The 17,046-nt window shown below is 35.5% G+C and overlaps 1 protein-coding gene across 7 annotated transcripts in view; it reads left to right on the plus strand.

The window, feature by feature from the left end:
* The window catches only part of LOC115218519 (probable global transcription activator SNF2L2), a 104,456-nt gene that overhangs the window by 66,601 nt on the left and 20,809 nt on the right, over window positions 1-17,046 (plus strand). For 6 of the 7 annotated variants that reach the window (XM_029788385.2, XM_029788381.2, XM_036508430.1 and 3 more), the window contains 15 exons: window positions 1,821-1,853; window positions 3,633-3,763; window positions 3,879-3,942; window positions 4,287-4,336; window positions 5,791-5,914; window positions 6,638-6,801; window positions 7,774-7,951; window positions 9,214-9,342; window positions 10,293-10,406; window positions 12,881-12,994; window positions 13,815-13,922; window positions 15,090-15,223; window positions 15,603-15,745; window positions 16,029-16,216; window positions 16,671-16,928. In XM_029788385.2, coding sequence (XP_029644245.1) covers window positions 1,821-1,853; window positions 3,633-3,763; window positions 3,879-3,942; window positions 4,287-4,336; window positions 5,791-5,914; window positions 6,638-6,801; window positions 7,774-7,951; window positions 9,214-9,342; window positions 10,293-10,406; window positions 12,881-12,994; window positions 13,815-13,922; window positions 15,090-15,223; window positions 15,603-15,745; window positions 16,029-16,216; window positions 16,671-16,928 — 1,932 coding nt within the window. The remainder of the gene's footprint in view (window positions 1-1,820; window positions 1,854-3,632; window positions 3,764-3,878; window positions 3,943-4,286; window positions 4,337-5,790; window positions 5,915-6,637; window positions 6,802-7,773; window positions 7,952-9,213; window positions 9,343-10,292; window positions 10,407-12,880; window positions 12,995-13,814; window positions 13,923-15,089; window positions 15,224-15,602; window positions 15,746-16,028; window positions 16,217-16,670; window positions 16,929-17,046) is intronic. The other variant, XM_029788384.2, reaches the window with a different exon arrangement.

The following is a 17,046-nucleotide window of genomic DNA, read 5'->3' on the forward strand; positions in this document are numbered from 1 at the left end:
TTGTGTATATCCTGGGAGATGGGGTTCATCTCTAATGGTGCTTAAGTATCTATCCAGCTGCAATGAACAGCACCACTTGTATGCTGGTCACTCTTGTCCACAAATGTCATGTGATGTCAAAAGAAGGTGACACAAACTCATACTTGTATACAAGTTTCTTTCTGTCTCCATCTACCTGATCCACTCACATGGCTTTGTTTGGCCCAAGGCTATAGGAGAAGAACATTTTCCCAGGGTACCATGCAGTGGGACTAATCCTGAAACTGTGCTGTGGAAGGGAACTTCTTATCTCTACAGCCATCCTTGTGCCTATTAACGATTTAGATAGACACAGGCGTGGCTGTGTGGTTAAAAAGCTTACTTCCCAACCAAGTGGTCTTGGGTTCAGTCCCAGCATATGATACTTTGGATAAGTGTTTTGCTACTATAGCCCTAGGCTAACCAAAGCCATGTGAATGGATTTGGTAGGCTGCAACTGAAAGAAAATTGTATACGTGGGTGTGGGTGTGTACCTTGGTTGTAAATGAGCATCACTGTCATACAAGCAGTATTGTTTGTTTTTAGTCTTCCATGGAGAAATATGTGTGACCATGGGAAATATTAATGTACTTGGATAAAGATGAGGGTTAGCAACAGGGAGGGCATCCAGTCATAGAAAATCTACCTCATTAAATTCCATCTGATTCATGTAAGCCTGGAAATGTAGATGTTAAATGATGACAATGTTATTCTAAAGACCTTTGATTTATGAAATTTAATTAGGAAAAACCAGTTGAATTGGTATTTTATATAAGTATGCTCAAATTAAATGATGCAATGTCAGCAACTGTTATGCTCATACTCTACAAATAAGATGAATAGAAGGGGGGAAAAAAGGACTACTTTGATGATTCCTTGACAGAGGACATGACGAAAGTGATGAGTATGGAAAATTGATGTTAAAATGATGATGATGATGATAATTTATGCAATTTGCTTAATGAGATGCGCAAACTTTTATCTTTTCTTATTTAATTAGTTATTATGAGAATGATAGACAGCAGTAGTAAAGATTCATTTTCTACTAATATTTGATAAAAGAATGGAAATATCTATGATATTAATGTGGTTAATGTGCAGTTTCTACAGGAGCTTTTTTTTTTTTTTTTGAGGGGTTGGAGTATTTGGTGGAGTGTCAGAAAGGTTCATAGATGCATAAGTTATATGTGGGAATGGCATATAATTGATATGATTATGTGGCCGTTGCCAGCCTCTCCTGGCCCCCGTGCTGGTGGCACGTAAAAAGCACCATCCATCCGTGGCCGTTTGCCAGCTCCGTCTAGCACCTGTGCGGGTGGCATGTAAAAAGCACCCACTACACTCGCAGAGTGGTTGGCGTTAGGAAGGGCATCCGTCTGTAGAAACACTGCCAGATCAGACTGGGCCTGATGCAGCCTTCTGGCTTCACAGACCCCAGTTGAACCGTCCAACCCATGCTTGCATGGAAAGCGGATGCTAAATGATGATGATGATGGAAATGATGGAAACCATTAAAGCATTGGTAAAAGAGACACAATATAAATGGTAAATCTGTTGGGTTTTGCTCATTCCTGCATTAGCTTTTCCTTTGGTGCAATATAGAATTATCTAGAAGCTGCCATATGTATCAGCAATGAAATAAATGTAATACATGTTAAACTGGAGGTAATGGATGAGAAAACATAAAACCATAAGTAAGTTATGAAATTGTTTATTCAAAGCCAGTGTTGCTTTTTGTTTTCAGTGAGTAAACTTGATTTTTGGAAAAATTATTTCAACAATAACTTTTATTTCTTTTTCAGGATTCTGATAATCCTGACAATTTAAAAGAAGCTGTAAGTGTGTGGTTTCATTTATTTTTTATTTCAAATTGATCATTATTAGCAATTAGAATAATATAAATCTGTTGTAAATTATCATTTACTCTCCATATCATTGAAATCTTTTCATTTTTTTATGCCATCTTGTGCATCCTTTGTGTTATTTCCCAAGTTGTCCAAGCAACAAAGGAATCCAATTATAGAGTCAAACCAATAGGTGCTTTTATAACTTAATATGTTCCACATACGCAAGAAATACAAGCTTTCTTAACCCTTTCGTGACCAACCTGGCTGAAGCCGGCTCTGGCTCTGAGTATAAATGTCTTGTTTTCATAAGTTTTGAATTACAATCTTCCACCAAACCTTAGACACAACTTATGTTCCTAACACCAGCTGAATGATAACTAAGTTATTTTACTAAATTCTTTGTTAAATTTAAATTAATTGAAAGAAACACAGAACAAAATAAATACAGTAATGAAAGGGTTAAATATTAGTGTATTCACTGTTGAAATTTTATCATGTATATATAAAAAAAAAGTGACTAGAATTAACTGTTAATGTAAACAAATTACTAATGACTTGTTAAGTCATTAACTAAATACAAGAACATTCAATGAGTAAAAATACTAATGTTAATAGAACAATACCTGTGCCGGTGGCACATAAAAAGCGCCATCCGAATGTGGCCGATGCCAGCGCCGCCTTGGCTGGCTTCCGTGCCGGTGGCACGTTAAAAGCAGCAACCGATCGTGGCCAATGCCAGACTCCCCTGGCACCTGTGCAGGTGGCACGTAAAAAGCACCCACTACACTCGCGGAGTGGTTGGCGTTAGGAAGGGCATCCAGCTGTAGAAACACTGCCAGATCAGACTGCAGCCTGGTGCAGCCCCTGGCTTCCCAGACCCCGGTCGAACTGTCCAACCCGTGCTAGCGCGGAAAACGGACGCTAAACGATGATGATGATGATGATGGCCATTTTGTTGATTTTTTTTAAAGAAATGACTTGCCTGGGATAAATGTAAGTCATTAGTAACATTTCATTTGCTTTAGTTAAGGAATACTAGTAACTCTTTTTATATACAAGTGATAAAGTTCCAACAGTTAATAATGCTGACAGCTAAGAAAGCTTGTAGTTTGATGATTGCTTAATAGACCAAAATGTCAGTGTTCAGTAATCTCCAATCTGTTCCAGTGTGGAAGATAATGATTCCACATGCTTAACATGAGAGAAAAGGCAGAATTTATCCATTCATCACAATATATTGCTTTTACCTTCAATGTGTGTTCTGGTGAGCTGGCAGTTAAATTTGTCACTGTTTAACCCTTTAGTGTTTAAACCGGCCATACCAGGCCAAAATTGTCTCCCTGTTTTATGCTCAAACCAGCCAGCTCTGACCTCTCACACCTACCCTACAAAGTCATTCTAAAAATAAACAGGGACATCATCAAAATCCCGGAGTTACAAGATGCTGTACAATTAATTTAAAACAATGTAATTAAACAGGCTTTACATTTGACAGAGTAATCTGAATATTAAAGGGTTAAATGCTGAATTGCTACCCTCTGGATTGATTTAAATCCAGATGTGTTTATTAGCATTCTAACTGGCTACTCTGTGGTTAGAATGTTGAGTTAAATTATAGAATTTCTAACATGTGGCCTGCAACAATTGAAAATGTTATTGGATTGGTTTTGAATACAAAGAAAATTTTATTTTGTTACTGTATTTACTCATATGGCTTTGTGTGCTTGTATTATACTAATATAATTGTTTTGTGTTACACTTTTATAGCTTATAGATGAGACTTCAACAGCCAGTGAAACAAGAATTAGTGTTCTTGAAACAAGTACAGGTAAAATATTGTCTGGAGAAGAAGCACCTCTTTCTAGTCAAATTGAAACCTGGTTAGAACAACATCCTGGGTAAGTGAATCTATTATAATTTGCCTTTGTTGTTGTATTGAGTATTATTGTAGTTGTTGTTTAGCTATAAGCTAACTTTTCCATTTGTTATAACAAAATTTCTGTTTGTATTCAGCTTCGAAGTTGCTCCACGTGAAGAAGGGGAGTCAGATGATGATGATGATGATGATTCAGATGAGGTAAGTATCTTTAGTATTGATATAAGTCTTACTAAATACTGCAATGTATTTTCACTCAACCCATGCACACTTAAACTTATTTATCTTTCTCTGCATCTCTTGTTAGTGAGCTTCTGCACAGTTTCTGTGTATCTTTGGCAGAAGATATTTGTAAGAAGATACAATGGTTTAAAATTTGGCACTGTGTACCCTGCTGAGCCAACTTCTTGACCATACAGTTATATTTGTGCTCTATGTTAGAAATTATTAATTACCTACTGAAAGATAGAGAGAGGGGTAGGGGTCCTTAGGGTTTCATGCTTCTAAAACATGCCTTCATTGAATTAACTTTTTGTTTGTTACAGGAAGAAGATGATAAGCCAAAACTACCAGGAAATCCAGAGTTACCTCCATCGTAAGTAGAATTTGTTAGGAAGTTTACTGACACCATCATGTTTTGAGAGACTTGTTAGATTTCTAATAAATCTTGTTTAAGTAAGTTTTAATGTAATATTTCATTCCTCCTTACTTTCTGCACCTGTGCAGGAAACTGCAGATTCCTTGAACAGAAACCCCAAAAACGTCCAAGGCCCTTCTTGTCACCTTCAACAGTGCATTCATACAATCACTATACACTTTTCACTTTTCAGGGAAACAATATTGTACATGAACAGCACACACACAACTAGGACCCTCAAATTTCCAAAGATTTCGACAGATGCTAGTCCTCAATATATCACTGATATCTCCTAGCAATCTCATATTCTCAACATAGCAAAGACTGGCCTTTTCTGCTCCCAAAACTATTAATTCCCCACAAAAAAAAAATCATTCACTATAGAGAGTATGATTTCCACATGTGGTATGGTTTTGTTGCTACACATGTAGACATCCTACATTGCCTCCAAGACAAAAAAGGGGTATGTGTCATACAGAATGTATAACACCAATTCCAGCGCTGATACAATTGTCTTTCAGTTTTTTCAATCACTTCTAGAGAAGCTCCTGTTCTTTGGAGCTTGTTGGCTGGTCTCATGTTTGCACTTTGGTATTCCTGATTGACTCATTCTCCACTTACCTTCCACACACCATGTCCCCCAATCAAACTGTGCACTAAACTCCTAAACAAAGTCCTTCCTCTCTTGGACATTGTCTCTCTGGAATATCCTATCTTCTCAGTGTTATCCCTACTGCTGTCAGCATGCAGCTGTTCTAGAAGAACCTAAACATGTCGGTCTTACCAGTCTTGGAATACTTACAAAAGCTGTGGGTACAGTCCCTTCTTCTTGATCAAACCAATGAAAAGAAATATATTTATGGGTGACTAAGCAGTGTTTTCTGTATTGGTGTTAATACTGTTTAACTTTCAGGTCAACTGTAAGTAAATCTATGATCAAAAGCTTGCTAGAGTTGTTGCTAGTTGATGGGAGGTAAAGATTTTCTGCAAACAACTCCTGAATTAAATTTTGAAACTTCTATCTTAAATAATTTTAAGGTAATTGCAAGCTAATGAGGGAGCATCTACATGGTCTCTCAACCTGTTAGAAATAGCAACCAAATCTCCCTCAAACTATGTTCTACTCTTTTAAAAGAAGAGTACATTGTTAATGTCATCTGAGGTGCACTATGCCTGAAGAAAAATATAGAATGGTCATGACTGGAATGCTTTTGATCATAGATCTACTGGATCAAGACTGACCTGGGGCTAAACAAGAAAATTGCCAGAATAATTCAGTGAAGAAACTGGATATTAAAAGTTGATTTATTCAATAAGTTTGATAGAATCTTTGTAGTCTAGATTAAGATTAAACAAACTGTGTCTACGAATTCTATGTGACTAAACCTCTTGATATTGTTTGTCTATTTCAGTACGCAAGATGATGATGAATATCGTAATGATCTTACCAACTACTACACTATTGCTCACAGTGTCCGTGAAATTATTACCGAGCAAGCATCTATGTTAATTAATGGTAAACTGAAAGAATATCAGGTATGATAATTCTAAAAAGAAATTCCTTGATTCTTTTAATTTCTCCATTGGAAGTTGAGAAAAATTAGTACTATTTGAGTACTGGGTCAATGTAATTAACTTGCACCTCTCTTGAAATTGCTGGCTTTGCCAGAATTTGAAAGCAATATATTTATAGTCTTGACTATAAAGTCACAGGGTCAAACTTTGATACAAACATGTAACTCTGCTTGCCTCAATAAAACAAACTGAAGTGAGCAGAGTTTCACTCTTACTTAATAGTGAAAGGTTTAGCATTATTTAAAGTGCCATGATAACTTGATAAGAACAGTCTAATTTCTAATTTCATCAATACATAAGCAAACTTAGGCCATTCTGTTATGATGGTTGAAAATCAAAAATGTCAGAGTTTGATGAAAGTCTCTATCTAGAACCTTTTAATCTTGTTTCATGACCAAGGCTTACTTCTTATTTTCAATTCTTTTTTAATAATATTCTCAACATATATTTGATGGCATTTAAGATGCACCTTTCATCCAAGAAAATGTCTCAAAACCTCACTCTGGTCCTATATGCAAAGTTGGGCATCCCATAAGTTTTAATGCACTAAAAACTTCCCCCCCCCTGAGTATGCACTGCTGGATCTGGGGTGTGTCTATCTTGTATGCAATCAAATATGGTATGTCAATTGATGGAATCAGTTTGTTACATTCTTGAAATGTTCTGCTCTAAACTATTTTTCAGGTTAAAGGCTTGGAATGGTTGGTTTCGTTGTATAATAACAACCTAAATGGTATTTTAGCCGATGAAATGGGTCTTGGCAAAACTATTCAGACCATCGGACTCATTACATATCTTATAGAGAAAAAGAAAGTTAATGGACCTTTTCTGATCATCGTTCCACTCTCGTAAGAACTCATTTTCTTATTGTTGTATTGAAAAACTTTGATAAACTTTATGCATTTATGTCAATGTAGTAATGCTTTTACAGACCAAAGTGGTTGATAACGTTATGTAATGATCACTAACTATATATAACTATCCTAACTGTAAATAAAAAATTTTCAGTTAACACCTTCATGGACAAATTGTTGGCAACACTTTGTAGTAATCACTGTAAATACTATTCTTGGGTTAACTTGTTTTATAGAACATATAAAAAAAACACATTCTATGAATTTCCTTCAAACTGCAATTGTCTTCATCTTTAATGAAATGTCTCACTTCATAAAATGTTTCATTAATATGTCACAGGTTATATCATGCTGACAATTTCTAAAAAGAATGAAACAGTACTATTCATGATTATCACTGACTAAAAATGTTAAAAGTTTGTAATAAGTAGGAAAAAAAAGTAATTAAGTGTTTTCTATGCATTTTTTCTTTATAATTCTATGCTTTCAAATTCCTAATCCCAACAAATGTTATGAAGAAAGGATTATTTCTCTTGTAATAACTGTGACCACTATGGAAAGGCACGTGTTATTTATATCATAGTAAAAATGAAAAATGACTGACATTTTGACTCAGCAATTAGTAGGTAATTTTACTACAAATAAGACTTGGTAATTTGTTTGGTTTAACAAACTGTTGTGTTTTAGAGAGAATATATGTATTTTCTGGTAGATTTGTTACTATCATATTTTTTGGCATACACATCAGTGTAGTATATAATGTAAACATGAAGTGTAAATGTTCAAACTTCCTCACTATCTTCCCAAATCCTTCTGCATTCTATGTAGAAGTTTTGGTTCTCGAAAGTTGTCTTGGTGTATAAGTCCTTTGTAAAAATTGGTCTGAAAAATTTGATTTGTATGCTGGAAAATATGGTGCATAAATATTCTTGTTTGTAAAATCTTGTATTTGGTTTTATTTGGCAGGACATTATCCAATTGGATGTTGGAATTTGACAAGTGGGCCCCTAGTGTTATTAAAGTAGCTTATAAAGGTTCTCCGAACATGCGCCGTACTCTAACACCCCAATTAAAAGCTGGTAAATTCAATTCTCTGTTGACAACTTATGAATATATTATGAAAGATAAAGCAATTTTATCAAAGGTTGGTGTTTCTCTTTTAGACATTTTACCATATTTTTATTTGAATTTATGTCTGTTTATTTAACTTGTGTAATGTATTTTTGGTCTTTCTCTGTATTGCCTCAGAGGTTTTTTAAAAAATTTTTGTCTAACTTGCAGTTTCTATATTTTTATAAATATTTTTCACCAACTTATATTTGACCACAATTTCTTTTTTCACAATTTCTTTTTTCCATTGTTGTTCTTTGCGGTAAAATAAAGTGGCAAAATTGTTAGCACATTGGCCGAAATGCTCAGTGGCATTTCTTCCGGCCCTTTACATTTAAATGAGCGACTTTGTCTTTCATCCCTTCAGGGTTGATAATATAAATACCAGTTGAGCACTAAGCCCCCCCCCCCCCCCAAATTGATGACTTTGTACCAAAATAAGAAACCGTTATTTTGCAACAAATTTTTTTTAAAAATCATCATTATTACTTCTGTTGTTAATGATGAAAAGTAAAAGTAAGTTCCAGTTAATCCTTTTCAATCTGCTAGCAATTAGACAACAACCCTCACAAAACTGAAGTTTTCTTGTTTTGTCTATGTATGAACCAATTATTATTGCTATTATTCATATAATGTATATAGGTGCAGGAGTGGCTGTGTGGTAAGTAGCTTGCTTATCAACCACATGGCTCCAGGTTCAGTCCCACTGCGTGGCACCTTGGGCAAGTGTCTTCTACTATAGCCTCAGGCCGACCAAAGCCTTGAGAGTGGATTTGGTAGACGGAAACTGAAAGAAGCCCGTCGTATATATGTATGTGTGTATATATATATGTATGTATGTGTGTGTCTGTGTTTGTCCCCCCCCAATATCAATTGACAACTGATGCTGGTATGTTTACGTTTCAGCAAAAAGAAACCGATTGAATAAGTACTAGGTTTACAAAGAATAAGTCCTGGGGTTGCCTTGCTCGACTAAAGGTGGTGCTCCGGCATGGCCGCTGTCAAATGACTGAAACAAGTAAAAGAGTAAAGAGTATAAGAGTGGTGGATTGGCACAGTCATTAGAACACCAGACAAAATACTTGGCAACATTTCTTCTGGCTCTTTATGTTCTAAGTTCAAATACACTAAGGTTGACATTGACTTTTATCCTTTTGGAGTTTGTAGAATAAATACCAATTGAATTCCTAGGGACAATGTAATCAGCTTTCCCTCTCCCTAAAATTTATACCAAAATTTGAATCAAGCAACATATATATATATATATATTTATATTTTTTGTTTGTTACTTTGCAGATCCGTTGGAAATACATGATAATTGATGAAGGTCACCGTATGAAAAATCACCACTGTAAACTAACCCAAATCCTTAATACATATTATAGTGCACCATACAGATTGCTACTAACTGGAACACCTTTACAGGTGAGTTACTACATTGTTTTCTGCCCCTCTCAGAAACTTGTTGACATCCTCTCCTCTCTTGTAATTTAATATCCTCCCTGACATTGATCCTTATTGCTGATAGTTGTTCACCCCTTCACATATTTAAACCATTGACCTATGACTTTCACAATACAATGCATAAAAATATAACTTTGATTTTCCCCCTCACTTTGTTTCATTTTCTCCTTCATATCCTCTCTGCATAAATTATTATTTTTTTTATTATTAAAATACATCATGTCCAAGTAACATGGATTTGAAAGCAAGGTACTTAACTACTTGGCTTAGGTTTCACTGTTTTCGATCTCCCCACCCCCATAAATTAATTTTAATGTTTTTATTATTAACCCTTTTGTTACTAACCAAGCCGAAACCGGCTCTGGCTCTGTAAAATGTCTTGTTTTCATAAGTTTTGAATTACAATCTTCCACCAAAGTTTAGTTACAATTTATGTTCCCAACACTAGTTTAATGATAACTAAGTTATTTTACTAAATTCTTTGTTATATTTAAAATTAATTGACAGAAACACAGAGCATCTCGAAATAAATACAGTAACGAAAGGGTTAACCCTTTAGCATTTAAACTGGCCATATCCGGCCAAAAGTATTCTGCTTGTTTTATGTTCAAACTGGCCATATCTGGTCTCTCACACCAACCCTACAATATCATCTTAAAAATGAATAGCTACCTCATCAAAATCTCATAACTACAAGATAATGCATGATTAGTTCAAAACAATGAGGATAAAAAAACATTAACTTTGGCAGAATAATGTGAACACTAAAGGGTTAAACACATTATGTCCAAGTGATATGAACTGAAGGCAAGGCACTAAATTCCTTGTGTAAGGTTTCATGCTTTGTTATGAAAGTGCTGTATTTGTTATTTTTATTACTTAAAAACTTTTGTCTCTGCTGCTGTTTTCAGAACAAACTGCCTGAACTATGGGCATTATTGAATTTTCTCCTGCCAAGTATATTTAAGTCATGTATTACCTTTGAGCAGTGGTTTAATGCACCTTTTGCTATGACTGGAGAAAAGGTTAGTTCTTTCTTTCTTCCTTTCTTTAATAATCTCTCATTGTTTTTCATTTGAAGTCTACATACTTCATTTATATTGTTATTATTGTTGTTGTGATTCAAGTGTTTATCTATTTATTGGTTGAAATGACAAATATTAAATTTGTGTCTTTTTATGGTGTACAAAGTCCAAGTTTGTTGTAGAGAACTAGAACACAAACAAGAGAACATTTTAGGGTTTTTTTCTTTTCTTTTCTTTTTCTTTTGTATTTTAGATGACATATTCATGCTCACTCATGTGAAACATATACATGCAGAAGCACCTTTCAGAAATTCTAGATATTTCCTTTTTAACCAAATTCTAATGAAATTCATTGTGTGGGATTTCTTAAAACAACTGTTTCATAATCAAGTTGGCATTTGGTATGCAATAGGCAATAGGTTCTCACATAAAAATTCTGAAAGGTTTCAATTTAGATATGAACACTTGAAAGGAGGTGGTTTTGTGTTATGGAACAAAAGACAGCCTCAGGTGGATTGATGTCCAAAAGTTTAAATCAGTGGTTCATGACCATTTGCTGTTTAAAAATGTCCTACTATATTTTTATAATTAAATATTATTAGATATTGTATAAAAAAATTATTCAAATATTTTGTGTATTGTAGAAGTATGACCAGTCTAAAAATTGCTGTTAAAATTTAAATGTTAACAACAAACTGTTATATAGACCTTTAAGGGTCATGTGGACCCTGGTCGAGAGCCAAAGGAGGTGGTTTTGTGTTATGGAACAAAAGACAGCCTCAGGTGGATTGATGTCCAAAAGTTTAAATCAGTGGTTCATGACCATTTGCTGTTTAAAAATGTCCTACTATATTTTTATAATTAAATATTATTAGATATTGTATAAAAAAATTATTCAAATATTTTGTGTATTGTAGAAGTATGACCAGTCTAAAAATTGCTGTTAAAATTTAAATGTTAACAACAAACTGTTATATAGACCTTTAAGGGTCATGTGGACCCTGGTCGAGAGCCACTGGTTTAACCCTTCAGCATTTAAACCATCCATATCCAGCCCAAATATACCTGTTTTATGTACAGACAGGTCATATTCAGCCTCTCACACCTACCCTACAATGTCATACTAAAAATAAAAACAATCACATCATTGAAACCTCAACACAAAAAGATAATGCTTGAGTAATTCAAAATAATGGGAATAAATAAAGATTACATCAGACAAAGTAGTTTGAATGCTAAAGGGTTAAATGATTGAAGGAGGAATTTCAACCGTGTTTCGTGGTCTGCTACCACAACAGCTCCTTTATAGGATCCAGTTAGCTCAAGACATCATCAGGAGGAACCACATCCGGTTTCGGTCCCCACTCCTCTACCGTTTTGACGTGGTGGGGACCCCCTTTCTTCAGCTCTAGTGTTGGGTGCATGTCTTCTTTCTCCTGTTCCCTGGCCTCTTCGATGTATCGTCAATGAGTGTCAGCGGCTGACTGACTGACTTGTCAAATTTTCTCCCTTTAAATACCTGCTGCTAGGCTCCAGAAGGCAGCCCCAGCAAGTTGTCACGTGACACTGTCTCAACTTTAACTGACCAATGAAGGTGCGTAGTCTTAGCCCACGCATTCTCTAAACGACCGTCACCTGTCAGTCAGCGAGGCTAATTCAGTGTCAGCCTGTCTCACCTAGTGATGTTATTTTCTGCCGGCATGTTATGACTTTCAAGCCATTTTTGGTCTTTCATCTGAAAAATTTTACCAAATATTATCCAGATTTCTTTGTTATTTAATAAGTTAAACCTGTTCCTTATTTGTAAAACAAACAGAAAAATGTCTGATAATTGATTTTTGCCATAGTAATCCACTATTAACTTTGGGCATGTTGTTATTGAATAGGTCAATAAACTGTATTGCTATTATGTAGGTTTATTGTATAGGATATGTATTGTTATTGAGTATGTGGGTTAACTGTATAGGACTTGTATTACTTTATGTAAGTTACTTGTATTAGAGTTGTATTGTTAATGAGTGGGTGGGTGGGATGGTTAAATGTGTAGGTGATGTATTGTTATTGAATATGGTAGTTAACTTTATAGGTTTATATTGTTATTGGGTAAGTTAGTCAAATGTATGGGATTTGTGTTATAGAAATTTATTGACATTGAAAGTTGGGTTAATTCATTTTAGGGTTTCGGTTATAGTTACAACTTCCACTTATGAAATTGTTATTATTATTTCCTGCAAGGCGATGAGCTGGTAGAATTGTAAGTGTGCCAGATAACATTCTGACTTCAAATTCCACTTGGGTCATCCTTTGCCTTTCGTCCTTTTGGAGTTGATGAAATAAGTACCAGTTGAACACTGGGGTTGATGTAATCGAATAACCTCTTACCCCTAAATTTTGGGTGCCCCAGTCTGTAGTAGAAAGGATCTCTAGTATTCCGTATATGTATATATTAAATTAATGGTTTTGTTCTGTTCTAGGTGGAGCTCAATCAGGAAGAAACGTTACTCATCATTCGACGTTTGCACAAAGTGCTAAGGCCATTCTTATTAAGAAGACTGAAAAAAGAGGTAGAATCTCAGTTACCAGAGAAGGTAGGTTAACGATTCATTCTCTCAGTATGCAACTTTTGGGGTTCACACACCTGCAGGTCTTCTACACCCTCACTCCCATCCTGTATTACAATCCCATTTGTTTGTATAATCTAAATGTCTATATCTACTGGTCATGAGGTAATGACAATTAGCACTTTGAAACAATGTTATAAGGTGTAGTAGGACCTTTTTTTTTTTTATTAAGAGATAGGCGCAGGAGTGGCTGTGTGGTAAGTAGCTTGCTTACCAACCACATGGTTCCGGGTTCAGTCCCACTGTGTGGCACCTTGGGCAAATGTCTTCTACTATAGCCTCAGGCCGACCAAAGCCTTGTGAATGGATTTGGTAGACGGAAACTGAAAGAAGCCCGTCGTATATATGTATATATATGTGTGTGTGCATGTATGTTTGTGTGTCTGTATTTGACCCCATAGCATTGCTTGACAACCGATGCTGGTGTGTTTATGTCCCCGTCACTTAGCGGTTCGGCAAAAGAGACCGATAGAATAAGTACTGGGCTTACAAAGAATAAGTCCCGGGGTCGAGTTGCTCGACTAAAGGCGGTGCTTCAGCATGGCCGCAGTCAGATGACTGAAACACGTAAAAGAGTAAAAAAAGAGTATATAACTCAATTTCACCTGTTCTACCAAATTCAAAAATTGCTTCTGTTTCTATTTCACAACTAGTTAATACTAGACAGATTCAAAAGTTAGTAATATTTTACTTTTAGAATAGTTAGAAAAGATTTTATTGTTATTTCTATTATATATATATATTATGTTATGCTGTTAGTAAAACTTACTGTATTAATCTGTTTCAGGTTGAATATGTTATTAAATGTGAAATGTCAGCGTTACAACGACTACTTTACCGTCACATGCAATGTAAAGGAGTTTTGCTGACTGATGGATCAGAAAAAGACAAAAAGGTAAGGAAGTTGATGAGGGTAATGATGATGATAGCAGTGGTGGTGGTGGTGGTAGTGGCATTGATGACGAAACTAGAAAGTGGTTATGTGTTGGCAATTAAGAGAGAGAGAGAGAGACTGCTACATGAGTGCTAATATAAATACATCATGATCACCAATCTGTGTCTGCTTTTCCATATTGGCATGAGTTGATTGGATCATCTGTCTCAAGGGCTGTAGCTCTCATAAAGAATTGCTGCCCTCCAAGACAGTTTGGACATCACATCTCATATCTTCCAATTTCAATCATGGTTTCTATGGTTTGATGCCTTCCTATCAGTAATTATTTTTCAAAGTATACTGAATGCATTTTATTGTGGCATCATTTGTTGGAGAAGTTGCCTTTCCACTAAGCAACATAGGAGAGTCCTCTCTACCCTGTTTCGTTTTGGTTATCAACTGCTTTAAGAGTGGATTGGATGCATTTTATTGTGGCACCATCACTCGAGGTTGCCTTGTTTGCAGTAAAGCTAGAGAGTCTTCTCCACCCTACACACATTATATATGTTAGGTGAATAATTGCTGTCTTGTTTCTGCCACTGTATTCTTACTTTCTTGACCCCATATCAATACCAGAATAAAATACAAGTGAGATGTGGAAAAGGGAAGTTTGATCAGTGGTATTGTATAAGAGACATTCAAGGTGAGGCTGGGCTATTTAAGTATCCACCGTGGTAGATTCTTCTATAAGAGTATGGAACTTTTCTCACTGTAAATCTGTTTGAAAATCTGGAGATAATTCTGGGCAACCTCTAGTACAGCATACCACAATGGTTTCTGTTCCCTTGGAGCAGTTCAGCCGGCAGCTAAAAAAAGCATCTTGTCTCGGGAAATCATTTGTTAGCTATCAAGCTTTCCAATAATATTGTCTAAGAAAGAAAGATATATGAATCTGTATGTGTGTCTGTGAATAAATCCATCCATCCATCCATATATCTATCTATCTATCTATCTATCTATCTATCTATCTATCTTATAAAACTCAGTTTTATGACTGTGTTGTAACTTCTGTTGATTTAATCTATTTGTATGGTGACTGCTTTGTTGAGTGTTGGTGTTCAATTTTGTCAGTAATGTGGTTATGTTTTCTTTCTCTAAAATTGGTGTCTTTGTGTATTGTGTATATAGGGTAAAGGGGGTACCAAAGCCCTGATGAATACTATTATGCAGCTGAGAAAGATCTGTAACCATCCATTTATGTTTCAACATATTGAAGAGGCATTTGCCGATCACTTAGGAATTCAAGGAGGAATAGTAAGCGGGTGAGTATTTCTCTTGTTTCTGATTTTATTTGCAAACAGAAAAAATGTTTCTGTCTATTTAAAGAAAAGTAATATCTTCACTTTTATTGGTTGTTAGAGTAAAATGTGGATATTTGTATTAAATGAGAACAAGATACATTTTTTTATTGTCCTTTTAGAGTCAGATGTATGGAGTGCTAGCATAGGTTTTACTGTTACTAGTTAGCAGTGTCCCTTGTTTTGTGTTCAAATTGTACTGTGGTGACCTAACTGTATCCCTTGCACTCATTTCTAGAAAGTAGAACTCATTTTTTGTTATAATTATTATCATTATGGGCTACTACTGCCCTTCTTTCTCCCATTATTGCCATTTTTGTTATTGTTATTATTAATGTTGCAGGCCGGAATTATACCGAGTATCTGGAAAGTTTGAATTACTTGATAGAATACTTCCAAAATTGCGTGCCAAAGACCATCGTGTTCTTCTTTTCTGTCAAATGACGTCCCTCATGAGCATCATGGAAGATTACTTTGTATGCAGAGGTAAATTTTAATTCAGTATCATCACACTTGCTTCAACAGTTGCTTATTTCATTTGGCATAAGAAGATTTCATTGAATATCGTATTTTGCTTAACATAAGAACACATCACTCATCATTAGCACATCTCACTCAACACCAGCACTTCACTGAGTGCTAGCACATGTCACTTGGCAATAAGAATGCTTCTCTCATCTCTAGTACGCATCAATGTCTATCTGCACTTTGCTCATCTCTAGCCACCTCTTCTTACTGAGAAAGAATATTTTCATGTGTCTATTTGCAGGTTTACGCTATTTACGACTTGATGGAACAACAAAGTCAGAAGACAGAGGCCATCTTTTGGCTTTATTTAACCAAGAAGAATCTCCTTATTTTATTTTCCTGCTCAGTACTAGAGCAGGTGGTTTAGGTTTGAATTTACAAGCTGCAGACACTGTCATTATCTTTGATTCTGACTGGAATCCACATCAAGTAAGTTAACAAAAACTGTTTCATGTTGATGTATCAGTATGTGCTAACTTCCACCGAAAGATAGTCTTGTCTGTGACTGTTGTGTAAATCTCCATGATTTCCAGTTGATAGAGACGTAAGCGTCACTCAGCTCAGCAAGGTATTATGTTGAAAGGAAACACATGTTAGATGCATCATGGTACACTTTCCTTATGGAAAGTGTAGCAGATGAAGCTATGTTCTTTCTGAACAGTCCATAGCCATATCTATCACAGTGATTTAACTCTTCCTCAATTTAGACATGAAAATATTTCTAAACTCATTGTTTGACCTTTTTTCACCACATGTTGTTCTTTTAGTCTTTTAAAACAAATCCTATATTGACCAATGTTATCCATTATGACCTATATTGGTCATAATGGATAACATATATATTGACCTATATTGACCAATGTTATCCATCATGTCATTTCAGGATCTGCAAGCTCAAGATCGTGCGCATCGTATCGGTCAGCAAAACGAAGTGCGAGTGCTTCGTTTGATGACTGTTAATAGTGTTGAAGAACGAATTTTGGCAGCTGCGCGTTACAAACTTAATGTTGATGAGAAAGTGATCCAAGCTGGTATGTTTGATCAGAAGTCTACTGGAACTGAGCGCCGACAATTCCTACAAGCACTACTTATGCAAGAGAATGATGAGGAGGAACAGGCAAGTGAATGCCTTTATCTCAGAGTGAGTCAATCTAGTGTAACGGTTGAGTGGGTTTTTATATTTAGTATTGACTCCCAAATTATCTGCCACATCCAAGAGGAGACTTGTCTCTTAATTATTCTTCTTTGAATCCAGTCCC

Source organism: Octopus sinensis, linkage group LG13 (genome assembly GCF_006345805.1).
Source record: "Octopus sinensis linkage group LG13, ASM634580v1, whole genome shotgun sequence".
Taxonomy (NCBI): Eukaryota; Metazoa; Mollusca; class Cephalopoda; order Octopoda; family Octopodidae; genus Octopus; species Octopus sinensis.